Below are 27,535 nucleotides of genomic sequence, written 5' to 3' on the forward strand. Positions count from 1 at the left end.
CAAACTGGGTCCTCGTTTTACCAACCTCGGAAGAATACGTCAATAGCAATAGACTTATATACAGCTTTATAGTGCTTTTTCAGCCCTCTCAACGCAGTATACAGACTCAACCTATTACTCCAACAACCTGGGTCCTCCTTTTAGCGGCATCGGAAGGATAAGTCAATAACAATAGACTTATATATCACTTTATAGTGCTTTAACAGCTCTCTCAAACCATTATACAGGGTCAGCCTATTGCTCCCAACAATCTGGGTCCTCGTTTTAGGGACCTCGGAAGGATGAGTCAATAGCAATAGACTTATATACCATTTTATAGTGCTTTAACAGCCCTCTCAAAGCAGAATACAGAGTCAGCCTATTGCCCTCAACAATCTGGGTCCTCATTTTACCGACTTCGAAAGGCTGAGTCAATAGCAACACAGTGGCCCTTAGACTTATAGACCGCTTCACAGTGCTTTTACACAGCCCCTCTCTAAGTGGTTTACAGAGTCAACCTATTGCGCCCAGCATCCAAGAAGCTTTTCCAGCTCTGACTGAACATCTTCGGAGCAAAAGCAGAAAGTCCAGTTGTCCCTTGAAAAAGCACCTTTGGGACAACCATGACTTGGATGACTGGGAATCCCCCACAAACAAATTAAGGAGGAACTTCTTAATCAGTGAGAACTGTTAATCAGTGGAACAGCTTGCCTCCAGAGATTGTGGGTGCTCCATCACTGGAGGCTTTTAAGAAAAGACTGGACAACCATTTGCCTGGAATAGTATAGGGTCTTCTGCTTGAGCAGAGGATTGGACTAGAAGACCCCCAAGGTCCATTCCAGCTCTATTCAGATAGATGATAGATAGATGATAGATAGATAGATAGATAGATGATAGATAGATAGATAGATAGATAGATAGATAGATAGATAGATAGATGACAGATAGATAGATAGATAGATAGATAGATAGATAGATAGATAGATAGATAGATGATAGATGATAGATAGATAGATAGATAGATGATAGATAGATAGATAGATGATAGATAGATAGATAGATAGATAGATAGATGATAGATAGATGATAGATAGATAGATAGATGATAGATAGATGATAGATAGATAGATCTCTGCTGCCTGGTATAGAAGAGATATAGGGAAGAGACGCACAAAGGATAAAGGATCTAGGGCAGTGATGGCGAACCTATGGCACGCGTGCCACAAGTGCCAGTTCACCTTTTTAAAAGCTATTTTTCGCCTTCCCCAGGCTCCAGAGGCTTTATAGGAGCCTGGGGAGGGCGAAAAGAGCCTCCCCCGCCCCCCCGGAGGCCCTCCAGAGGCTTCAGGAACCATCTGGAGGCTTCCATGATGCCTTCAGAGCGCTTAAAACCACCCTCCGAGCAAACCGGAAGTGACTTCCGGTTTGCTCGGAGGGTGGTTTTAAGCGTTCCAAAGGCTTCAGGGAAGCCTCCGGATGGTCCCTGAAGCCTCTGGAGGGCCCCCGGGGGGCAGGGGAGGCTCTTTTCGCCCTCCCCAGGCTCCTATAAAGCCTCTGGAGCCTGGGGAGGGCGAAAAAAGCATGTAAAAATGGCGGGGATCGCACGTTGCATTATGGGTGCGGCACGCCCGCACACGACCCCCCCGCGCTCCTCCCACTTGTGGCATGCGAGCCAAAAAAGGTTCGCCATCGCTGATCTAGGATGAACCAATGATATTATGCTGGCCAAGAATTTCCAACCATATCCTACAATATCCTACCATATCATACCACACGCAATAATACAATAATAATACAATAATACAATACAAGAGAGGATGCGTAACCTGCATGAATTAGTAACTCTATTTTGAATGCATTAGGTATCCCTACAATGTTGTAGGGGGAGGGGTGAATTTATTTATTTTGAAAACACCATTATTTTCCCTAAACTGCATTTGTAACTCTCTCAAACACAAGAAGAACAATGGTAACACTGACTTTTAAGGAGGGAAATAAATTGTGGAGTGTATGTAGGGTGAATTAAAATACAGGTGGTCCTCGTCCTATGACCACAATCGAGCCCAACACTTTTGTGGCGAAGCGAGACGTTTGTGAAGTGAGGCTCGCCCCCGTTTTAACGACCTTTCTCGCCACAGTTGCTAAGTGAATCCCTAAATATGAACCTGTTGCCACACCTCCAAGTTTTGATCACGTGACCATGGGGATGCTGCCACAGTCGTAAATGGAGAAAGCAGTCCTAAGTCACTTTTTTCAGTGCCGTTGTGTCTTCGAACGGTCACTAAACAAATCATTGTAACTCAAGGACTGCTTGTATTGCCAAGGGCTTTATGCTGACTTAATTCTTTTTATATATATATAAAAATACACATTAAAGCATTGGACACAGGGCAACCGTCCTGGCAATATAGGGTTTCCTGCCTAGGCAGGGGGTTGGACTAGAAGACCTCCAAGGTCCCTTCCAACTCTACTATTGTATTGTATTGTATTGTATGTCTTTGCCATACATACTAGAATATAAAGTTAAATATAACCACCATGCTTATTTGCAATTGGTCTCTTCAGTATTTACAAATATAAGGATATTGTATTTCCATCCATGTTGCTTTGTTCTTGTCTTACACATTTTCACTCTTATGGTTTCATACATAATTGTAATCTCCATTCTATAAATCTTAGTCATTGCTTATTTTGGGTCTTTCCTTTTTTGTTCCAACCATTGATAACATTTATCCCAGATCTTATAATATTCTAATTCGTCTTTGTTGCTCAATTCCCACGTCAATTTATCCATTTCAGCACAAATCAAATTTTCCTAATTACTCCCTCTTCTTGTAGAATTTCCCTATTTTTCCAGTTTTAGGCAAAGACCATTATTGTGGCTGTAATAATATGTATTTTAAGTAGGTTACCCGCTTGTTATGTTTATCATTTATGATTCCCAAAAGAAATAGTTCTGGTTTGAATTCTATTTCCTCTTCGGTTATCTCTATCAGCCACCTTTGAATTTTCTGCCAATATTCTTTTGTTTTTTGACACGACCACCACATATGATAGTACATGCCTGATTCATAATCACATTTCTAATAACTTGGCGCTAAATTTCTAAACATTTTGGCTTTTCTAGCGGGTGGGAGATGCCACCTATAAAACATTTTATATAAGTTTTCTTTATATGGTGTATGCTGACTTTATTCTTGAGAGGTTCATGAAGCTTTGCTAGACGCCTAACAGATGTTTTAATTTTCAGCGTTTTTGCCATGCCTAAAGAAGAAAAGGAAACAGACCCGCGAACTGGGAGGACGCGCCGGAAGGCAGTCTTTGAAAATGAAGACCAAAGTGATGATGATGATGATGATGATGATGAAGAGGAGGTGGAGGAGGAGGAGGAAGAAGAAGAGGGAATGTCTGTGGAGGAGGACATGGGAGAGAGGGACAATAATGAGGAAGGAGAAGATGATGACAATTTTCTACACCAGAATCTGGTTTCCAGATCTTCCAAGCGAAGCCGAAATGAAGCGGAGCCTGCGCTTCTAACAGAGTGGCCAGCCTTCGCTGACAGTGATGATGATCTTGAGATGAGTTTAGGGGAGGAAGAAGAAGATGACCTCGAAGAGACGGACGGAAGTGAAGAGGAAGAGGAGGCAATGCCTTCCAGATCTTCCGCCAGAAACCCAACTGGATTTAAGAAACCTTTATCGTGCGAAACAGACCACAATATGAGGAATGGAAGAAAGCTAGTTAAAAAAGCAGCCCGTAGCATATTGACTGAAAACGTGACTCTCAAAGAGGCATCAATATCAGATGTAGCTGGACCTTCATCTTCGGAAGAAGGTCCCTCGGAGGAGGAGGAGGACGATGACAACGACCTCAAAGGGTCAGACCAGGAAGAGACTCAACTACAAAGTGCTGATGTTAGGATACAAGATTCTGGGTTGATGAAGGATGAAGATGATGTGGAAGATCTCTTGAAAGAGGACGAAGACTATAAAGAGGCGTCTGATTTCTCTTCAGAAACAGTTGGTATGTACCTCTGAATCTCTCGAAATGTCACTCACAATGTTTTTATGGCGATATATTCGTTTCTTTTTGATAGCAATTTATCCAGGCATCTTACCTGTTTGCTCCACTGGTCAATTGCTTCAAACATTCACAGAAATATTCTGCAGTTGCACGTCTGTTGGTGGATATTTAATATTTTTCAATAGTTAAAGGTAAAGGTTCCCCTTGCACATATGTGCTAGTCATTCCCGACTCTAGTGGGCAGTGCTCATCTCCATTTCTAAGCCGAAGAAGAGCCAGCATTGTTCAAAGATGTCTCTGTGGCCATGTGGGCGGCATGACTAAATGCCAAAGGCACACGGAATGCTGTTACCTTCCCACCAAAGATGGTCCCTATTTTTCTGCTTGCATTTTTACATGTTTTCAAACTACTAGGTTGGCAGAAGCTGGGACAAGTAACAGGAGCTCACTCCATTACACGCCACTAGGGATTTGAACTGCCAAACTGTCGATCTTTCTGATCGACAAGCTCAGTGTCTTAGCCACTGAGTCACCGCGCCCCTCTATATTTCAGTAGTTACCTTAGCCTTTTCTAGCAAGGAAAGTGAGGTCGAGATCCTGTGCACAGTTACTTTGGTGTTAAGCCCAGTGAACGCAGTGGGGATCTCTGAGTAGTTACACACATTTGTTGTGCAGCTTGAATTAAGTAGACATGCACACATAAACATTCACCAAATGAAGTATTTATGCCTGGGCAATGTTTTTATGTAAGAAGTAGAGAAAACCATTGGCTGTTTTATCTGATTTAGATAAAGGAACAATCTTATTTTTTTCCCCTTCCTTTCAGGGGCTCTGAAATGGAAAGAAGGCCTCACCCAGAAGGCAGCCGAAACTTTTTTGAGACAGCAACAGGCTGCTCCGAACCTCCGCAAACTCGTTTATGGGCCAGGTAAAAATATATTGCCTGTATTAGAGAGAAGGGAGGGGAGGGAGGGAGGAAGGAACGCGAGGAAGGAAGAAAAGGAAGGAGGGAGGGAGTTCATGGAAGGGAGGGAGGAAAGTTAAGGGAGGGAGGGAGGTTAAGGAAGGAAGTTTAAGGAAGGGAGAGAAGGAGGAGGAAGGAACAAAGGAAGGTCAAGGAAGGAATGAAGGGAGGAAGGTCAAGGAAGGGAGAGAGGAAGGGAGGGAGGGAGCGAAGAAGGGACGGAGGGAGGTCAAGGAAGGGAGGGAAGGAGGAGTAAGGAATGAAGGGAAAGAGGAAGGGAGGGAGCAAAGAATTGACAGGGAGGTCAAGGAAGGAAGGGAAGAAGGAGGAAGGTCAAGGAAGAGAGGAAGGAAGGTAGATAAGTCAAGGAAGGAAGTGGGGGGAGGGAAGGAAGGAAGGAAGGAAAGAATGAAGGACCTTAGGCAAATGTCCAATTTCAAAGTTTGATGAGCTTGCCATAATCAGTTAACCATTAGTATGATGAAAGTGAGCAAGGAAAAAATCTAGCATTTCCCCTGCATGTAAACATTTTTCTATTTGAATTCTTAATTGCAATTCCTAACCAGGGGAAATGCCTTCTGAGTTTGGTTTAGCTTGGCAGAGGTCTTAAAGGCACTTGCATTCTTGGTCGAAATGCAGGCAGTGGAAAGAGGATAAAGGTGGAATTGGCAGTGGAGGACTTTGAGACTTGCAATAGTTAATTATTTTCAATATACTCACTTAGAGGGGAGTGTCTTTTGGGAGGTTTACTGGATTTAAAATGGTAAACCTCAACAATTATCTACCACAGTACTGCAGCCAAAACATAAACACAGGCCAGTTGCCTGTTTTGATCTAACTTCGTGGGTGCAGTGATGTCCATAAGTGCGAGGACTAGTTGCAAGCCACTTTTTTTCCAGCCCTGTCGCAACTTCAAAACAGCCATTAATTGAATGATTGGAAGTTGAGGATTACCTGTAAAGCATCCACAAAAACTTTAAATTGTAGCCCAAATTCTGCCTTGATTCTTCCTCAGTGACCGAGGAGGAGGAGGAGGAGGAGGAAGGAAAACAAGATGTGGAACTTGGTGGTTTGTTTCGTGTCAGTCGTCCTGACAAAGAATCGAAACGAAAGATTGATGCTTTGGATTGCTCCAAATTTCCCATGGAAGCCCCGCAGGACTGGGACTCGGACGAGGTACGGCTTCTTCTGATTTGTTGGGTTTTGGACTAATCTGGAAAAGCGATTTTCGGTTGCAGTTTACAGATTGTGAATCTGTAAAACAGGCACGTTAATTGAGACTTTAGAAAGAGTGCAGAGAAGAGCAACCAAGAGGATTAGGGGAGTGGAGGCTAAGACATAAGAATAATGTTTGCATGAACTGGGCATGGCTAGTCTAGTGAAGAGAAGGACCAGAGGAGACATGATAGCAGCATTGCAATATTTGGGGGGCTGCCACAGAGAGGAGGGAGTCAACCTATTCTCCAAAGCACCTGAAGGCCAGACAAGGAATGATGAAAACTAAACAAGGAGAGATTCAATTTAGAAATAAGGAGAAATTTTCTGGCAGTGAGAACTAATCAACCCATGGAACAGAAGTTGCCTTCGAAAGTTGTGGAAGCTTCATCACTGGAGGCTTTCAAGAAGAGACTGGATTGCCATCTGTCAGAAATGGTTTAGGATCCCCTGCTTGGGGTGGTGGTGGACTAGATGACCTACAAGGTCCCTTCCAACACTGTTATTCTGTTCTATTTTGCAGGTGATGGACAGCATCCGAGACTGTTTTGTGACCGGAAAGTGGGAAGCAGACAAAGATGCAGAAAAATTGTTAAAGGAAGATGGTAAATTAGAGAGTGTCCTTCCCTAATTATTTTCTTGGAAGCAACCGGGGGTGGGGGGTGGGGGTGGAAATAGTATTGTTTCTTCATACAAGGTAGTCCTTGACTTACGGCCAGTTGCTTAGCAACTGTTTGAAGTAATGATGGAGCCCCAGCCCCCCAACAGCTACTTACAATCCCGTTTTTTTATCAGCCCAATGCCCCATAGTTACGTGACTGCGGTTTATGATGGTTTGCTGGAAGCCAGCATTTAAAAGGTTATAGGATCAGGTCCTTTCACGGTGAACTGCTTTAGAACCACAAAGACTTAACGACCATAATGACCAGGCTCAATTATGGTTGTAACTCAAGGACTGTCACCCTTTCTATCAATAAAGTGGACATTCATGAACATCTATTCTATTCTATTTCTCTTTTCTCTCTCTCTCTCTCTCTCTGTATGTATGTATGTATGTATGTATGTATGTATGTATGTAGATAGACAGACACACACACGTGTACACATACACACACACCTCCCCGGATAATAAGCCCAATCAGGCTTTTGAGCACATGCACTAAAATAAGCCCTCTCCTGAAAATAAGTTCTCCCTGAAAATATTGTAACACAGCAGCAGCCATGAGTTTACCACACTCGCCGCCTCCTGCAACTCAAAAATAATAAGACTTTCCCGAAAATAAGGCCAAGTGCTTATTTCAGGGGGTCAAAAGAAAATAAGACCCTGTCTTATTTTCCGGGAAACACAGTATATAAAGAGTGAGTGAGTGTGTGTGTGTGTGTGTTCCAGCATAAATCTGGAACGCCTTGAGCAATTTCAACCAAACTTAAAATGGTTGTTTAAAAAACTCCTTAAAATGGCTTTTACTGTACAGTGGAGTGGAGTTGCCGTGGTGACAGCCTCACAGTACTCCACAAGGGGGCTCCCTCTGGTAAGGGGGAAAATCCAACATTAACAATTATGTTTGGTCCGGATATTTTCTCCCTATAAATAAACATCCAGGCAAAGCCAAGTTATCAGCTAGTTTTGAATAAAGCATGTCCTATCCCCAGGATATAGATGGGTCAGATGGCCATTTTAACGAAACTACAGGCAGCCCTTGACTTATCAACAGTTCATTTAGTGAACGTTCAACGACACTGAAAGAAGTGACTTATGACCACTTCAAACTTAAGACCGTTGCAGCATCCCTGTGGTCACGTGATCACAATTTAGACGCCAACTGACACCTTTATGACTGTCGCAGTGTCCTGGGGTCATGTGATTGCCCCCTTTTGCGACCGTCTGACAAGCACAGTCGACGGGGGAAGCCAGATTCGCTTAACAACCGTGCGACTAACCTAACCGCTGCAGCGATTCACTTAACAACCCTGGCAAGAAAGGTGGTGAAATGGGAGGGGAAAAAAAACTCTCTTTCACGAACATCTCACATAACAGAAATCTGGGGCTCAGTTGCAATCGTTGAGGACTAACTATATGGACGTCGGAAAGATGAATGATGGTTCTGATTTCTGCTTTTTATTTTTTCCAGAAGAAATCTACGGCGATTTTGAAGACCTCGAGACAGGAGCCAAGTATAAAGGCAGATCAGCTGATCCAGGAGACGAGGTTTGAGATGCTCTGATTATCTATGTCTGATTTCATTGATAAATGCTGTGTGATAGAATATAGAATAGCAGAGTTGGAAGGGATCTTGGAGGTCTTCTAGTCCAGCGGTCACCAACTGGTGAATTTTGGTGGTCTGCAGAAAAATTATTTGCATTTTTTATATTGCACTAAATCAGGGGTCCTCAAACTACGGCCCCTGGGATGGATACGTGCAATGAATGTTTGTGTTGCTGCAGAGAGTTTCCCCCTTTTTCTGTGGGTCGGAGGCGGGCAGAAATTCCGACTTAGGATCTGCTTCAGCCTCCTGGTGCGAGACTTTGGGCGAAAGCTGGTGGCGAAGAGCCGGAGGGCCTTGTTCCAGTGGGACTGCATCATGGCCTGGAACAGGCTGACCATCTCAGCCCGCTGAGACTCCAGGCACCGGTTCCTGGCCTTGCACCCACAGGTCCTCCCTCTGCTTGGAAAGCCTATGTTCATAGTCTTCAGTGAGGTGCTTCCGCTGAGCCTCCTTCTCGGTCAGATCCAATTTGAACTGAGCCAGCTGTTTTGCCAACTCTTTCTCATGGTGGCTGCTTAGCTCCAACAACTGCTTCCTGTTGGGGTCCTAAGGAGCCTGGGCAGGCTGGCGAGGAGTGGCTGGGAGGGGAGGGGCGAGTAGGGGCGAGGTGCCCCTCGACATGAGTGACAAGTTGGCCATGTCCACCTACTCACATGACCACCTTGCCACGCCCACCCAGACGGTCATTAGTCAGATCATATTAGTGTCCATGGGATTTAAAATTATGAATTTAGTGGTCCCTGAGGTCTGAAAGGTTGGTGGCCCCTGTCCTAGTCCAACCCCCTGCTTAGGGAGGAAACCCCATACCATTCCAAACAAATGGTTGCCCTAGCCCTTCTTAACCAATAATTAAAATCTCTCTGCCCCAGCAGCACTCAAGCTCTGAAAAAGTGTAAAACTTTCAAATTTAAATACAGCCCGTCCTGGACTTACAACAGGGAAGGCCACGAAAAAGTGACTTACGAACTATTTTCATGCTTAGTGACCTTTGGTTGTGTGATCAGTATTCAGACCTTTGGAACTGATTCATAGTTATGACAATCACAGTGTCCCAGGTTCACGGGATCACTTTTTACAACCTTCTGATAAACAAAGTCTGCAGTGATTCACTGAACAACTGTGGCAAGAAAGACTGTAATACGGGACAAAATTCACTTAGCAACTATTTCGTTTAGCAACGGAAATTTTGGGCTCTGTTGTGGTCGTATGTCGAGGACCACCTGCATTTACCTTCGAGTCACTGCCTGATAGGATGGAGGCTTATTGTTGTATGCTGGATTCCAACCCCTTCAGAGCAGAGCTGGTATTCAGCCGGTTCTCTCCAGTTCGGGCGAACCGGTATTGGCAGCTATGGGAGGCTCCGCCAACCCACCCCGACATAATGTGCGAGCACTGCGCATGCGCAGAAGGGGGTGCGCAGACGTGGCGCATGCGCTCACATTTGCGAACCGGTCGGGAAGGTAAATTAATCCCACCGCTGGTTCAGAGGCATTGCTGGGTGTAGAAGAAAGGGGAATCCATCAAGAATTTTTTTTTAAAAAAAATTATGTGCTGCAGATTTCATTGAGGGAAAAGAAAATTAAAAGCTTGAATGACTTGCATTATTATTATTATTATTATTATTATTATTATTATTATTATTATTATTATTATTATTATTATTATTATTATTATTATTATTATTATTATACAATTGTATCACAGCGGCCAGTTGATTCGCCGGATTTGGCATTGATTACTAGTCGGGCCCCACGCAGGGGCCTAGGACGTCATAACGTATTTTCGTAATATACGTGCAGATCCAAGCAGTGCAGCTTTTTGCATTTGACTGATGGTGATTTTGTCAAGTTTTAACTGTTTTAAATGTAATTCCAGTGCTTTTGGAATAGCCGATTACCACTGGAATTACCACTGCTGGTCTGTGCCATAATTGTTGAATTTCAATTTTTTAGTCCTGGTATTTCGCGATTTTTTTCATGTTCCTTCTCGTCGACCCTGCTATCACCTGGTATTGCGATGTCTATGATTGTAACCTTATTTTTTTCAACCAGTGTGATGTCTGGTGTGTTATGCGCCAGTATTTTGTCTGTTTGTATACGAAAATCCCATAGGATCTTGACCATCTGATTTTCGGTGACTTTTTCAGGCTTATGTTCCCACCAGTTTGTTGTTGTTTAAATATTATAATTTTTGCACAAGTTCCAGTGGATCATTTGTGCTACTGAATTGTGTCGCAATTTATAATCAGTCTGCACAATTTTTTTACAGCAGCTGAGTATGTGGTCAACAGTTTCATCAACTTCTTTGCAGAGTCTGCATTTGGCATCATCAGAGGATTTTTCAATTTTGGCCTTAATGGCATTTGTTCGGATAGCTTGTTTTATTATTATTGTTGTTGTTGTTATTATTATTATTATATGATACGATTGTATCACAGCGGCCAGTTGTTTCGCCGGATTTGGCATTGATTACTAGTCGGGCCCCACCCAGGGGGTTGTTGTTGTTGTTGTTGTTGTTGTTATTATTATTATTATTATTATTATATACTTTATTCATTAAAAATGAAACGCAGTCAACTGAATATTCAAAAAAGCATCACAAATACTATTGACTGGTGCTAATGGTTGATACAGTTTGCTGCCAGCATCCTAGGTATCAACCAAGTACCTTCTTAAAATATAAGATGTTCCGAGTAGCGCAGTTTTTTGCAGTTCCGCTGGTGTTATTGCAGGAAGCTGCAATTTGTTGATGTATCTTGTAAAAATTCTTGGACATGGTGCCAAGAGCCCTGGTGACAATGGGCATCACTGTTACATGCTTCATCCATAGCCATGTAGTTTCAATGACCAGGTTGCGATATTTCATTATTTTTTCTAGTTATTTTTCTTTGACTCTAGCATCTCCAGGAACAGCGATATCAATAAACTGCATGCTTCGGCCCTCTACAACGGTGATATCTGGCATGTTGTATTCCAAATGATGATCTGTTTGTATTTAAAAGTCCCACAAGATCTTCACCTTCTCGTTATTGTGATTGTTGTTGTTGTTGTTGTTATTATTATTATTATTTCATGCCATTAGGCAGCGAACGAAGAGGAAGAGGACAACGAGGGAAAGAACCCCAAAGCGGCGGCAGAGGAAGAGGAGCAGAAGAAGCGTATCGCGAAGAAACGTAAACTGAAAGAGATGTTTGATGCAGATTATGATGGGAACGCCACCTATTTTGACGATCTGAAAGAGGAGCTGCAGAATCAGGCTCAGGTAATCGGTTGAGGGGTTCAGAGGCCAGGATAATGGCCTGGCAACAGTTCTCCTTCAGACCTTGCAGAGTTAACTTTGGAAAAGGAGCTCAAATCAAAACTTGAATTAAGTAGAGCTGGCGTGAGACAAAAATGTCCCTTTGCTCTATCTTGACTTTCTCTGGTGCAAATAAAGGAGGAAGGGACATAAATGCTGTCAGGTTTATTATAGCAACAGCACATAGACTTTTATACCGCTTCACAGTGCTTTGAGCCAAGGTGGCACAGTGGTTAGAGTGCAGTACTGCAGGCTACTTCTACAAATTGTTGGGGGCAAGAAGCTGACTCTGTAAACTGCTTAGAGAGGGCTGTAAAACACAGTGACATGGTATATAGGTCTAAGAGCTACTGCTATTTACAGCCCTCTCTAAGCAGTTGACAGATCCAGCCTATTGCACCCAACAATCTGGGTCCTCGTTTTACCGAGCTTGGAAGGATGGGAGGCTGAGTCAACCTTGAGCCGGTCGGGATCGAACTCCTGACAACGGGCAGAATTAGTCTGCAATGCTGCATTCTAACCACTGTGCCAGCATGGCTCTATATTATAGCGTAAAGCAGTGGCTCTCAGTCTGGGGTCCCTGGACCCCTGGGGAGTGGGTGTCATAGGGGGGTCTGCTAAGGCTTGAAGAAATGTTATGATTTGACTTGAGTTAAGTCTTGGAGGGACCTTTGGCCACAAAAGGGAGTCCTTGGTGAAGAAAAGGTTGAGAGGCCACTGGAGTGAAGCATTATTATTTGAGGGCCAGTTTGGTATAGATAGGGACGTGGTGGCTAAGACGCTGAGCTTGTCGATCAGAAAGATCGGCAGTTTGGCGGTTTGAATCCCTAGCGCCGCATAACAGAGTGACCTCCTGTTACTTGTCCCAGCTTCTGCCAACTTAGCAGTTCCAAAACATGTAAAAATGCAAGGAGAAAAATAGGAACCACCTTTGGTGGGAAGTTAACAGCATTCTGTGCGCCTTCAGTGTTTAGTCATACCAGCCACATGAGCATGGAGATGTCTTTGGACAGCACTGGCGCTTCATCTTTGAAACAGAGATGAGCACCGTCCCCTAGAGACGGGAACGACTAGCACATATGGACGAGGGGAATCTTTACCTTTACCTTTGGTATAGTGGTTAAGGCACTAGACTTGAAACTGGGAGATTGGGAGTTCTAGTCTTGCCTCAGGTTGACCTTGGGCTAGTTACTTTTCTGAAAAGAAGGGGAGGGGAAGGGAAGGGAAAGGAAAGGAAAAGGAAAGGAAAGGAAAAGGAAAAGGAAAGGAAAGGAAAAGGAAGGAAAGGAAAAAGACAGGGAAGGATAGGAAAGGGAGGGAGGGAGTAAATTGAGTTCCAGTAATTCTTGTGGACTCTGTTTCTTGACGTGGCCTACCTGAAAGGGCTGCCTCTGCCTTCTCCATAATTCCTCAGTGAAAAGTGCAAGGGAGTGCTGTCACCATAACATATCCATTCTCCTGGCTGCATCAGATAAAGAAAATGTGATGGACATAACGTGTGTAAATTGTATGTCATTAATGTCTAGATTGCCATGAAGCGTTGGTTTGCATGGTAACCAAACAGCACAGTAAAAATACACACACAGGTACCCACAACTTAAACAAGGCAAACCATAAACCAGCACTTAGCATACCACAGAAGCACAGTTTTTCAGTTCACAAGAGCCATTCAACAGGATTGGCTCTGTGCCAACCAAAGGTCAGCTGTGGAATTGTCTTGATGGACCTCGGATTGAAAGAGACGAAATGTTGCGTTCCTTCTTCTATTCGCATTGCAGCTTAACAGGCTGGAGTTTGAAGATCAAGATGATGAAACCCGAATTCAGTACGAGGGATTTCGACCCGGCATGTATATCCGGATAGAACTGGAGAACGTCCCATGTGAACTGGTGCTGCATTTTGATCCATGTTATCCAATTGTCCTGGGCGGCCTCGGAAACACGGAAGGAAATGTGGGCTACGTGCAGGTATGTTAGGTTCTTGCATGCTTCTTAACCAGGGTAGAGAAAGGAAGGCAAACGTTTTCCCTGTCCACTTGTGTCCGACTCATCTCCGTTTCCTAATCAAGGGAGCCAGTGTTGCTCTTCCTCCTCCCTCCCTCCCTTCCTTCCTTCCTTCCTTCCGTGGTTAGAATGCAGTATTGCAGGCTGACTCTGCCCATTGCCAAGAGTTCGATACTGACCAGCTCAAGGGTGACTATCTATCCTTTCTGAGATAATAAAATGAGGACCCAGCTTGTTAGAGGCAGGATGCTGACTCTGTAAACTGCTCACCAACGGCTGTAAAGCACTAGGAAGCTGTATATAAGGCTAAGTGCTATTCCTTCCTTCCTTCCTTCCTTCCTTCTTTCTCAATGGTTAGAATGCAGTCTTGCAGGCAAGTCAAGGCAGTCAGTGCAATTTCTGCAGTGATTCACTGACCAACTGGCAAGAAGGACTGTAACACTGAGCAAAATTAAGTTAACAACTGTCTCATTTAGCAATGAAATTTTTTGGCTCCATTGTGGTTGTATGTCAAGGACTACCTGTATTTAACTTCGAGTCGCTGCCTCCCTCCCTCCCTCCCTTCCTTACCAGTGGTTAGAATGCAGTCTTGCAGGCAAACTCTGCTCTCTGCCATGAGTTTTCTCCTGACCAGCTCAAGGTTGACTCAGCCTCCCATCCTTCCAAGATCCGTAAAACAAGGACCCAGATTGTTGAGGGCAACAGGCTGACTCTGTAAACCGCTTAGAAACAGTGTAAAGCACTATGAAGCTGTATATAAGTCTAAGTGCTCGGGTATATTCTATGCATTATTGTTAAGTTGCTGCCAAGAGTTGTGTCCATTTCCTGAGGGTTTTGAAAGCTCAATCACACACATACTCCCACACACTAATTTGAATCAAGTCCCACTCTATGTCTTCCATACTTTTAATATTATGCAACTGAAAACTTCGTTCTCAACAAAGGGGAGGTAGGGATTGATGAAATGGCTTTGGAGACCAGAATGTTCCTTGTTTGTTTTTTAGATGCGGTTGAAGAAGCATCGCTGGTACAAGAAGATCCTTAAAACCCGCGACCCTCTGATTCTGTCTCTAGGCTGGAGGCGGTTCCAGACAATTCCGGTGTATTACATAGAAGACCACAATGGCCGTCACAGGCTGCTTAAGTATACACCACAACACATGCACTGCGGAGTAACTTTCTGGGGTAAGAGCGAACATCACGACTTTCAAATGTGGGAGGAGACACTGTGTAGGACTTCTAATCAGAATTGAGCTGGAAAGGACCTCGGAGGTCTTCTAGTCCAGTCCCCTGCTCAGGCAGGAGACCCCATACCATTCCAGACAAATGACTGTCCAATCTCTTCTAAAAAGCTTCCAGTGATTGAGTACCCATGATTTCTGAAAGCAAGTCATTCCACTTGTTAATTGTCCTCACTGTTAGGAAGTTTCTCCTTAATTCCAGGTTGCTTCTCTCCTTGATTAGTTTCCATCCATTGTTTCTTCTCCTGCCCCCCTGGTGCTTTGGAAAATAAATTGACCCCCTCTTCTTTGTGGCAGCCTCCCAAATACTGGAAGACTGCTATCATGTCCCCCCTAGTCCTTCTTTTCATTAAACTAGACATACCCAAATCCTGCAAAGGTTCTTCATGTTTTAGTCTCCAGGCCTTTGATCATCTTAGTTGCTCTTCTCTGCACTTTTCCCAAAGCCTTAACAACTTTTTTGTAATGTGGTGACCAAAACTGGATGCAGAATTCTAGGGGTGACCTTACTAAGGATTTACAAAGCGGTGCTAGTACTTCACATGATTTTGATTCTGTTTATATGGCAAGGAATCACTTGCCAAGCTGTTTTATTCTGGAGAGAAGCTGTTCCATTGATTAATTGTTCTCAATGTTAGGAAATTTCTTCTTACTTCTAGGTTGATCCTCTCCTTGATTAGTTCCCATCCAACCTCCTAAGATCATTGTAAGGATTGCTGATAATAAGAGATTTTCCCCTCACGGCAATATTTCATAAAAGCAGTGGTGGGATTCCCTTTTCTTTGTGGCAGCCTCCCAAATACTGGAAGACTGCTGTCATGTCACCCCTAGTCCTTTTCTCTAGACTACCCATACCCAATTCCTGCAACCGTTCTTCATATGTTTTAGTCTCCAGGCCTTTGATCGTCTTAGTTGCTCTTCTTCTGCACTTTTCCCAAAGCCATAACATCTTCTTTTGTAATGTAGTGACCAACTGGATGCAGTATTCCAGGGGTGACCTTACTAAGGATTTACCAATCGATGCTAGTACTTGACGTGCTTTTGATTCTGTTTATACAGCAAGGAAACATTTGCCAAAGCTGTTTTGTTGTGTTATAATAGTAAGAACAATTTGTTGTTAGTGGTTACTTCGATAAAGGACTTTGTGAAACACAGTGATGCTTTCAGTGTTAGTTAAGGCAAGACAGTTCTAAAGTTTGCTGCCTGTTTGCAAAGACACAAGATTCAGACCGCGCCCTAGTGACAGAATGTCAGAATTTGTTGCAGAAATCAAATTGTACACATTTATTTTTATAATCTCTTAAGGGAGGGCATTTTTATCATCTCTTAAGGGAGGGCATGGACATGTATAAACAAACAGATAAAGATATACTGTTACATCATGATGATTTCATTCAACCTTCTTTATAGGACCCATCACTCCACAAGGGACTGGGTGTTTGGCAGTCCAATCTGTGAGTGGTACAACGGTAAGTATGTTAGCACGGGTAGGTTTCCTACCCGCTTCCTACGATCGCTTCCTACGATCGCTTTATTTGTTGAAGATGAACCCAAATAGCTTCAACTTTGGCAGTTGGAAATTCTAACAAATGGCCCCATTCACAGCAGTAACCTTCTTCTTGTTTCATATCCGTCATCGGACATTGGCAATCATGTTGGCAATCCTTTTTTTGTCAACAGCCATACGAAAAAGTGCTGCTGAGTTTTGTCCAAGCCAGTCCCTAATATTTTGAAGCCATAATGTTCTTCTTCTGCCTGGACCTCTTTTGCCTTCAATCTTTCCTTGGAGGATTAAGTGAAGGATGCCGAATTTTCCTAGGTGTCGCATCACATGTCCAAAATATTCTAACTTTCTCTTTTTAATGGCTTTGATGATTTCCCTTGGCTTTCCTAGGCGGCTTATCACCACCTCACTTCTGATTTTGTCAACCCAGCTTCTACGTAACAGTCGCCTGTAAATCCACATTTCAAGTGCTTCTAGTCCAGTGATGGCTAGCCTTTTTGTTGTTGGATGCCAAAAATGTAAGCGTGCGTGCACAATATCCCATGCGCATGCCGGCACCCATAATGCAAAGTGCTCCCCCACATGCACATGCATGCGCAACCCCCCCACACTCCCCCCCCCTCCACACACACATGCCGCACTGCTCACCTCCAAACTGAGCTTGGTATTTCCTTGGGGAGGGGGGGGGGGAGGCCTCTGTAGCCTGGGGAAGGCAAAAAACAGGCCCAACAGGCCTACCAGAAGTTCAGGAAACTTTCCTGAAGCCTGGGGAGAGTGAAAACATCTGCCCCTGGAGGCCCTCCGGCAGCGGGAAATTGATTGTTTCCAAACTTCCGGTAGGCCTATTAAGCCCATTTTTCACCCTCCCCAGGCTCCGGAGGCTTTCCTGAAGCTTGAGGAGGGTGAAAACAGCCTTCCCCACATCCCTCTGGAAGGCAGAAAATCAGCTGGCCAGCACACGTATGCTTGCTGAAGCTTACAGCTTGCGCGCTGGCTGATATGGCTCTGCATGCCACCTGTGGCATAGGTTCATCATCATAGTTCTAGTCTCGTCAAGTGGTTTTCTGTCAGAGACCAACTCTCTTCTCCGTAGAGCAGGATACAAGAGATGTAACATCTGACAAGCCTGATTTTCAGTCTTAGATTATGTCCTGACTGAGGTAACATTAAGAAGAATCTATTCAAGTTGTTTTACTAAGCCCTGGCCCATACTGATTTTTTTTAAAAATGCCTATAAAAATGCTTTTTTCCCTCAAGAGTTTCCATGCAGGGAAAGAGAGCCCCCAAGGCTACTAAACTTTCTTTGTTTTTCCTTGAAGACGTTTCGCTTCTTCTCCAAGAAGCTTCTTCAGTTCTGACTGAATGGTGGAGGATCGAAGGGTTTCCATTGCTAGAAAAACCTCCATGTAGCCTCAACAACTCTCAGCGAGAGTACTAACGACCAGATGACTGCAAGGAATCTAAATCCTTCCATCCCTCCACCATTCAGTCAGAACTGAAGAAGCTTCCAGGATGAGAAGTGAAACATCTTCAAGGGAAAACCAAGAAAGTCCAGTTGCCTCTTGAAAAAAATGAAAAAAGCACCTTTGGGACAACCATGACCTGGACGACGGGGAATCCCCACAGAGATGCAGGGAAAGTAAACTAAAGAAACATAAGACTTTTCATAAAAAGAACTTCATACATCATAGATGGATTTCCGTTGTTTTATTTCAGCCTGATTTTCGGATAGCTGCAACTGGAGTTGTGCTGGACCTGGATAAGTCTATAAGGATTGTGAAGAAATTAAAGTTGATCGGTTTCCCTTTCAAAATTTTCAAGAATACAGCTTTCATTAAGGTACGAGTTTGAGCAGAAAATCTTTGCCATTTGGTCTTTGCAAGTCATGTGTTGTTCAGCTTTATTTATTTAAATTTATCAGAGCTACCCACCTTAGGAGACTCTGGCTATGAGTTCAAATCTTGGAGTGGTGTTTATGCAACGAATTTAAAAAAGACCAAAGTAAATTTGGGTACATTTGTGGTTTATTAGAGACATGCCTGTCTTCATTTGTGGCAGAAATGGCTCTCCCAAAGATACCTCTTAATAAGTTGCTGTTACTTAGTATGTAACAGAGGAAAGTGAGTTAGAAGAAACATTGGTTCTTTGACATTGAGCCATGGTGGCGCAGTATTTTGAGTGCGGTACTGCAGACTGCCTTCTGCTGATTGCTGGCTGCCTGCAATTTGGCAGTTCAAATCTCACCAGGCTCCAGGTTGACTCAGCCTTCCATCCTTCCAAGGTGGGTAAAATGAGGACTCAGATTCTTAGGGGCAATATGCTGACTCTGTAAACCGTTTAGAGAGGGCTGTAAAGCGGTATATAAGTGTAAGTGCTACTGCTGTTGCTATTAGTTTTATTCCTCTCTTGTTGATCTTCCTATATAGTAACCCTATTTCCTTTTTTGTAAATGCTGATCCTTTATTTCACAAGGTTGTCCTTTAGGATCGATAGATCTACCTACCTACCTACCTACCTACCTACCTACCTACCTACCTACCTATCTATTTATTGTATCTTTCTATCATCTATCATCTACTTGTCTGTCTGTCTGTCTGTCTCTATCTATCTATCTATCTATCTATCTACCTACCTACCTACCTACCTACCTACCTACCTACCTACCTACCTACCTACCTATCTATCTATTTATTGTATCTTTCTATCATCTATCATCTACTTGTCTGTCTGTCTGTCTCTATCTATCTATCTATCTATCTATCATCTATCTATCTATCTATCGTGGTATTGCAGGCTAACTCTCCCCACTGCTAGGAGCCAGATTGTTGGGGAAAATATGCTGACTCTGTAAACCACTTAGAGAGAGCTGGAAAGCACTGTAAAGCTGTATATAAGTCTAAGTGCTATTGCTATTACTATTGTTAATCCTGAGACACCATAAATAGAAATGTTCTTCCATGCCACGCAGGGGATGTTTAACTCGGTGCTGGAAGTGGCTAGGTTTGAGGGGGCAGCCATCCGTACGGTGAGCGGCATCCGAGGACAGATTAAGAAAGCCCTCAGGACCCCAGAGGGAGCCTTCCGAGCAACCTTTGAAGACAAGTTGCTGATGAGTGGTAAGTTGGCTTTTCTAGTTTTGCACATCTGAAACTGACTTATCGGAATCAGGAGGAAGAGCACTTCTGGGGCTGGAATGCATCTGTGACGGGGGAATTGGGAAGACAGAGAGTCAGCAGCTGTGACGAGGCATCCTTCACCTATCTGAGAATACAAGAACTACGAAGCCGTGGTTTAGCTCAGACAATTTTATGCTTAGATCTCCAAACAGGGAGCTGAATTAGTTTTCAGCTAGAGAGAGGGAAGGAGGGAGAGAAAGGAAGGAAAGAAGGAAGGGAGGGAGGGTGAGAGAGAAAGAAAGAGAGAAAAGAGGGAGGGTGAGAGAGAAAGAAAAAGAAAGCGAAAGAAAGAAAGAAAGAAAGAAAGAAAGAAAGAAAGAAAGAAAGAAAGAAAGAAAGAAAGAAGAGGGAAGAAAAAGAAACAAAGAGAAGGAAGGGAGGGAGAAAGAAAAAGGAAGAAGGAAAGAGAAGGAAGGGAGAAAGAAAGAGAAAGTAAGAGAAGGAAGGAAGGAAAGTAGGGAGGGAAAGCGAGAAAGAGGGAAGGAAGAAAACTTGCAAGAAACTTGCTCCCAAATACATAGAGCCCTTCTCTATTGTAAAAAATCTAGTGGTTTTAAACATGTTTAAACATGTTTTGTGGCTTTCTTTGGGGAGTTTTTTGGGGGGAGGGTGGGAAGGGGGGGCATTAACAGGAAGTAAAGATCCAGTGCTTATTGGAAATCCAGGTAGTCCTCATCTTACAACCACAATTGGGGACCTGAAATGTATGTTGCTAAGTGAAACATTTGTGAAGTCCGTCCCATTTTTGCAAGCTTTCTTGCCACAGTCGTTAAGCGAATCATTGCGTTTATTATGTTAGCGGCATGGTTGTTAAGGGAATCCGTCTTCTCCGTCAACTTGGCTTGTCAGAAAGTCGCGTGACCCTCCTGGACACCACGGCCATCATAAGTATGAACCACATGCCAAGCATCTGAATTTTAATCACATGACCTTGGGAGATGCTGGATGGATCCCCCATTCCATGCTCTTCCGCCGCCGCCTCCCCGCCCGAGCTCCCCTCAGCTCTTCCCCACCATGCACGGACAAAGGCAAAGCAGCCAGCAGCAGGGGAGAGGGGTGAGCCTGGCGGTGGCAGCTTCCCCATCCAGGTGGAGCACAATCAGAAGCGGAGGCAGGTCACCTTCCGCACAAACGGCTGTCATAATAAAGCTTTCCTATCGTATGAATGTAGGGAAGAGGGTGGTGGATCTTCAACCGGGCGTGCAGAAGGCAGCGGATCTGAAATGAAGGCGTTAAAGGCGGTGGAGATCATGGCAATTGCCTTACGCCCTCCGTGCAGTGCCCGCTTGGCCAACCGAATCCTGCCCCCTGTGCTTCGCAGGGCCGCTTTGGGAAGCAGCAAAGGTGTAGGGGGCTTGCTAGGAAGCCCCGCAGCGTGTTTATGAGATGGCAGCATCCAGAAGGACTAAAGTGCTGTGTCTCTATCGGGCTTGCTGCAAGAAAGCCAGGCTTTCAATGCCTACGGTTATAGGTCGGAAGACGGGGCATCTTGGGAGGGGAGCCTTCGGTGCCAAGTCTCTCGTCTGCCCCCATGAAAATCATACTCCACCCCACCCCCTCCAGTAAAATAGCACAGGGTGATAGGGTTTCTTTTAAATGGATAAAAAGATCGTTATCAAAATCCAAGTGGAAGTGAGGATCCACACCGCCTGGATCCACCTGAAAATGTGAGGCACAGAGGCAGTGATGGAGTGTGGCAATCCCCACAGCCTGGAACAGCTGATTGGGGGTATTCCACCTGCTGTTTGCTGCAAGGACACTAGCTAGATTAATACTGATGGATGCTGGTAGGCAGAGGCAGAAACTTTTTCTCTTGTTTTACTCCCCCAAAATTAAGCTGTGTCTTATACTCCGGTACATCTTATACTCCGAAAAATACGGGTAATTGTCTCCTGCAAACTCCCCTCCTCTTTTGCTTCTCTTTATTCCCTATGGGAGGGGCCATTCACCATCCACCTGTGGCTTTACTCATGAGTCGACCCCTGTTTCTTAGCTGTTCCCTTCTCCTGGCAACTCTGCGCATGTGCACACTGGGAACAGGCTCCAGTTGTTCTTCTGCCCCATTGATGTCCAACTACAAAGGCAGCTGATAACCATCAGACGGCCCTGGGCCCATCTCTGCCTCCAACACAGAGCCCTCATCAGAGCCTTCCCCAGACTCCAGGACTGGCCCATGTTCCTCCCCAACCTCCTCACTGAGTCTGTTGCCAGCTCTGCTGGTGGGCCACAACACATAGTTGTAAAATCCAGAGCTCTCCCAAACTGAGCAGTTAAGAGGAAAACCATTTTTTTACAAAAAAAAAAATTCCCAACCGTTTTCTCTTCCTTCAGACATTGTATTCATGCGAACGTGGTATCCTGTGTCTACCCCTGCCTTCTATAATCCGGTCACCTCTTTACTGAAGCCTCCAGGTGAGAAATCCTCCTGGATAGGAATGAAGACCACGGGCCAGCTGAGACACGAGAAGGGCATCAGGCTGAAGCAAAACAAGGATTCCCTCTATAAGGTAGGACGGTCTGGGTGAATGTTTGGGTGGCGGGTTTTTTTTTTAAAGTGATTTTTGTCTCTGGTGGGGTGGATTGGATACTGACCCCTTCCAAGCATCTGCGAGGTTTCTGCCACGTGGGTAGGGAGACTCTGAGTTGAGAAATCTAATTTTAGGTTGGGCATGTGTTCATTGTAGAGATTCCGGATGGGGTTTTCCCCCCCTTCATTTTATTGAGAAAATGATAGCTGGCCAGAGATAGGGAGGGGGGAGGGGACAGACAGACAGACAGACAGACAGACAGACAGAAGGTGATTAGAGAGATAAGGTGATTAGAAAGATTGATCAATCGATAGATACAATGATAGATTGATCAATGATAGATAGATAGATGATAGATAGATAGATAGATAGATAGATAGATAGATAGATAGATGATAGATGATAGATAGATAGATAGATAGATAGATGATAAATAGATAGATGATAGATAGATAGATAGATAGATAGATAGATAGATGATAGATAGATAGATAGATAGATAGATAGATAGATAGATGATAGATAGATAGATAGATAGATGATAGATAGATAGATATAGATAGATAAATAAGGTGATTAAAGAAATATAAGATGGCTAGATAGATAGATGGCTGGGAAAACAGAAAGCCTGATGGATTGCTAGATGGGTGGCTGGATAGACAGATGGGTGGCTAGGTAGATAGATATAGATAGAAGGATAGATCGATGGATGATAGATAGTGGACGTACAGACAGACAGATAGATACATAGTTGGACTAGTGGCTGAATGACTGGATGGATGGATGGATAAATAAACAAATACCGAGAAGGTCACTAGATGGCGTAATAGTAGAAAGAGGCATTAAAGGAAAGGGCAGAATTTTGCTGTTACAGGGGATGTTAGACATTTGTTTTAAACTTTTAAGCATATTCCAAGACTTCAATAATTATTTTTATGTATGGACTACTTAATTTTTTGTAGAATGATTTGAATTGGCTGGGGCCCACAGAAATTATTTTAGAGACTGCATGTAGGCTGTAGATTGCCGGTTGGTGGATTAAAGAAACTTATTGGCATTGGCAGTCATTTGTTTCAGTGCAAAATGAAGTGAGCTCACCGAAAGTAGCTCACAACAAAAAGGCAAGGGAATGCAAAATATTTGCCCTAAACTGAATTGTGTGTGTGTGTGTGTGTGTGTGTGTGTGTGTAATTGTGCAACTATTTGCATTTCAAATATGAAATATTCCACTGACATCATTCCTGAAAGCACCTGCAGCTTGAAACAAACAGGCTGTTTTGTTTTGATTGTTTTGCTCAAAGTAGGACATTCCGTCACATGTTGCGCCCAAAACGATTCCAAATGAAATGATTTGAATAGTCCCGGAAAAACAGGACTGACCCTTCCTTTCCTTTTCTCCCCTTTCTTAGCCAATAATGCGGTCGAAGAAACATTTCAACAAGCTGCATATTCCCAAAGCTCTTCAGAAAGCCTTGCCGTTTAAGAGTAAGCCCAAGTTCCAAGAAAGGAAAAAGAAAGTCACCAAGGATCAGTGGAGACCAGCTGTCATCAGGGAACCGCATGAAAGGAAGGTGAGAACTTTTATGGCCTTTATAAGCAGCTCTGCTCCTCTCATCAATTTCACCCAGAACAGTCGTGAGCATCCCAGTGGGTATTACAAAGATGCTTTCCCAGTTAAATTGATGGAAGGTTTGCCATGGGCTCCTTTTAGAGGTGGATTTGATCCTACACAGCTTCCTTTTGATCCACATCTTTGGTCCACATTCCACTAAGCATAATTGGAAGAAGGTCTGTGTTACGTGCAGCTGGTCCTTGACTTGCAACAGTTTATTAGAGTTTGCGGCTTTCATTCAGCACACAAGTAAATACTCATGCAGCTCTTTCAACATAGTAGCAAGTACAAGGATAAGAAGTTAGAAGCAGAACTCAGAATCAGAAGCACTAGAATCTATAAGTACATAATTTATATTTATACAGAACACTTAAGCTAAGCCACGCCCAGGCTCCAAACCGTCTCCCATGGCTCACAACAGATCCTGTTTCTTAGTCACAAAACAGTTCCCATTGGCTGACTTGTTGTTATGGCTATTCCAGCTCATAATTTCTTATACACCGACACAATTCACTTAGTAATGGTTTGTAGTTACAGCAGCACTGGAAAAAAAAGTGGGGGGACATTTTCCAACCCTTAACGATCCTTCCAGCATCCCCGTGGTCACACGATCAAAATTCAGATTCTTGGCAAGTGACTCAAACTTATGATGGTTGCAGTGTCCCCGGAGGGAAGGGGTGTCACACAATCCCCTTTTGTGACCTTCTGACAAGCAAAGTCAATGGGGAAAGCCAGATACACTTAAATGTCAGTTTGTTGCAGCAATCACATCCAGAAAGCACGCACAGGTAACTGATTCAGCAGGATTCATTAACTTCTCTTTATATATCATATAACACACGAAGTAAATATATAATACCAAAAGCAGGTTTTCCAATGTGGTAGTAAATGCAAGCAAACACAGGCAGAGGAGAGAACAGTTTCAATTTCGATTCAGAGCAGCAGACCAGTTTAGAGCTCAACACAAGGTCAGAGCGGCACAGCTAAGCCACGCCCAAGCTCCAAACTGTTTCAGCTCCCATTGGCTAACCTTGTTACTAAGCCCTATTCCAGTTCATGAATATATCTCACTGACACTTAACAACGGTGTTACTGTCTGAACACCTGCAGTGATTCACTTAATCCCTGTGGCCGAAAATGTCGTAAAATATGGCACAACTCATTTAACAAGCATCTCTCTTAGCGACATGAATTTTGGGCTCAGTTTTGGCCATACGTCCAGGGCTATTGGCGTTTACGCAATCCTTCAAATTTATGGGGAAGTTTTCTTCTTAAGAAGCTTCCTCGCTTTTTCAAGGCTTGAAATAGCAACTGCACCAGCTCCCAAGTTGTGTTCTACTCAGGTTGTAAACTCTGCCCTAGCCGTAAATGCTTTTTAAAAATCCGTGCAATAAGCCCCAGGTACACTCTCAGCTCTGATGAACTCTTTATCAGTGTCTACAGGTAGTAAATACAGCAACAAGGTTTATTGCTTTGAGTAGCTTTCCAATGTTGGATGAAATGACTTTTTATCAGACAGAATGGTAGGTAGTTAAATACAGATTTATCAGCCGCCAACATTGTTCGTGTTACCTTTTAATAGTTTCCTGATCCAAGGATGAAGAAAAATAAGAGTATATTAACGCCTGAGCTAATCATAGCAACTACCTTGGTGATTGTGGGCACAATAAAAGGAATTAAGCCAGCTTTTCTGAGACCTTTGAAAAAGGTGTAGGAAGCTTCTTTGCTAATGCTGGATGCTAAGGATACAGAGTTGACAATTCCTACAATTTAAACCCCAGCACGTGGTCATGTTCAGAGGTGGTATTCTACCTGTTCTGGTTGATTCGCCCAAACTGGTGGCAGAAATAGCGGGTGGCCCCACCAACTCTCTCCAGCTGTATGGCATCCCATTTAGGCCACTTTTTCCGCCAAAAGCACATGCACGGAAGGCTGTGCACCAGGGGTGGGTTCCGGCAGTCGCTACTGCTGGTTCGCTCATGGATGTGCTGCACACATGTGCGCTTGATGTGCGCCCATGCGCAGTACAGTAAAAATGGCACATGTCCAGAAGCAAAAAAAAAAAAAAAAGATGGCGGCTCCTACGGTGCTGCCCAGAGTACTAGTTTGGGGGTGTGGCAGGCCTGGGTCGCTGCCGGTTCCAGCGACCCAGGCTGCCAAACCACTACCGGCACTACCAGTTCAGCTGAACCAGTAGGAACCCACCACGGCTGTGCACATGCGCAAAGATGCACGCTCACATTTGCGAACCGGTAGGGAAGGGAAGTCAAAACCACCTGTGGTCATGTTGTGTCTAGAATTCCTTTTGTGTTGTGTTTCCCAATTTGGTCAACTTTGTGTACCTTCTTGTGTTAAGGTCGCCGCGCTTCTCTCGGCTCTGGGCACGGTGCACAACCACAAGGCGCAGAAGAACAAGGTGCAGCACCGCCAGCAGGTCAAAGTGCACCAGAAAGAGAAAGAGAAAGAGGAAGAGGCGAAGCTGAAGAGGCAGAAGGAAGCCAGGAAGAAGCTTTTCCGGATTCTCGGACAGAAGGAGAAGAAGAAGCAGAAGTCAAGCCTGAAGAGCTCTGTTGAGAAAGAGTAAGAAGCAGCGACACGCAAAAGCCGGATGAGAAGCCGTCTTCCAAACGGGGGCCTCCAAAACACCAAAGCCGTTCTGGTTTGGAGGACTGCATTCTGGAAAACTGGTGGGACCACTGCCATTGCTTCTAGATGGGTCTGGAGGAGAGAACAGAGCCTTCAGAGAAGGTTCTACTAACAGCCCAAGAGAGTTTCCCACCTATCTACCAATGCCTTTCTAATAACACCTGTCAGTAAGGATTGAGGCACTAAATTCTTGGATGACTAATGAACAAAGATCTAAAAATATTCCAGCTTGGTTCTGGATTTGGAAAGGCAATTGATCATATCCGAAAAGAGCTATACCGTTTAAAACTGTCTTTGATGATGTTTATTTGATACAATGTTGAAATAATCATAAATATATTTTATATTTTAGTTGGGGAAATGACCGATGTATGGTTTTTGCGGGCAATCCGAAAGGGTTTTTAACTTGTTTCTGGTGGAGCGGGAAATGCTTCGCCGAGGCTATGATCTTAGTGTTGCTTGAAAAACTCAGCTCGTTGAAAGTTGAGCCAGTTGACCCATTAAAAGGTAATTTCAACGGAGAATCTGGAGCTGTAGAAAAAAGATCATGTTACGCGGTGATATTGATCCATTCCAAGAAAGGAAGCAGCAGCCTTCATATGCAGGTTAGTCCCTGACTTAACAACCATTTGTTTAGTGACTGTTCAATGTTACAACGGCACTAACACACACACACACACACACCATTTATTACTGTTTTTCACACTAAACAGCCGTTGCAGCATCCCCATGGTCATGTGATCAAAATTTTGACACTTGGCAACTGGCGTACATCGGACTTGCTATACTTTATAAGCCATTGAAGGGGATTTTTTAAAAAAATCCTGAATTTGGAGACGCCTTCACATGAGTGGCTTCAATCGTAGGTTTTTCTGAACATTTTAAAATAAATATTGCTATTGCTTCTCCTTCAATTCAGGCAATCCAGATCTGCCTAATTTTGGAGGTAAAAGTAAACATTCCCCTCGCACATATGTGCTAGTCATTCCCGACTCTAGGGGGCGGTGCTCATCTCTGTTTCAAAGCTGAAAAGGCAGTGCTGTCTGAAGATGTCTCCGTGGTCATGTGGCCGACATGACT

The 27,535-nt window shown here is 44.0% G+C and overlaps 1 protein-coding gene across 2 annotated transcripts in view; it reads left to right on the forward strand.

Moving 5' to 3' along the window:
* Positions 1 to 26,806, forward strand: part of BMS1 (BMS1 ribosome biogenesis factor) — a 42,665-nt gene extending 15,859 nt beyond the window's left edge. Inside the window, exons 10-23 of one of the 2 annotated variants that reach the window (XM_081953740.1) lie at positions 3,230 to 4,002; positions 4,829 to 4,930; positions 5,982 to 6,142; positions 6,705 to 6,786; positions 8,314 to 8,390; positions 11,530 to 11,709; positions 13,524 to 13,712; positions 14,753 to 14,933; positions 16,400 to 16,458; positions 18,210 to 18,332; positions 19,462 to 19,609; positions 22,001 to 22,176; positions 23,607 to 23,768; positions 26,166 to 26,806. In XM_081953740.1, the coding sequence (XP_081809866.1) occupies positions 3,230 to 4,002; positions 4,829 to 4,930; positions 5,982 to 6,142; positions 6,705 to 6,786; positions 8,314 to 8,390; positions 11,530 to 11,709; positions 13,524 to 13,712; positions 14,753 to 14,933; positions 16,400 to 16,458; positions 18,210 to 18,332; positions 19,462 to 19,609; positions 22,001 to 22,176; positions 23,607 to 23,768; positions 26,166 to 26,393 (2,641 nt within the window). In that variant the 3' untranslated portion in view covers positions 26,394 to 26,806. The remainder of the gene's footprint in view (positions 1 to 3,229; positions 4,003 to 4,828; positions 4,931 to 5,981; positions 6,143 to 6,704; positions 6,787 to 8,313; positions 8,391 to 11,529; positions 11,710 to 13,523; positions 13,713 to 14,752; positions 14,934 to 16,399; positions 16,459 to 18,209; positions 18,333 to 19,461; positions 19,610 to 22,000; positions 22,177 to 23,606; positions 23,769 to 26,165) is intronic. The other variant, XM_081953741.1, reaches the window with a different exon arrangement.
* The last annotated feature ends 729 nt before the right edge of the window (positions 26,807 to 27,535 follow it).

This window comes from Natrix helvetica (genome assembly GCF_964273705.1).
Source record: "Natrix helvetica genome assembly, chromosome: 5".
NCBI lineage: Eukaryota > Metazoa > Chordata > Lepidosauria > Squamata > Natricidae > Natrix > Natrix helvetica.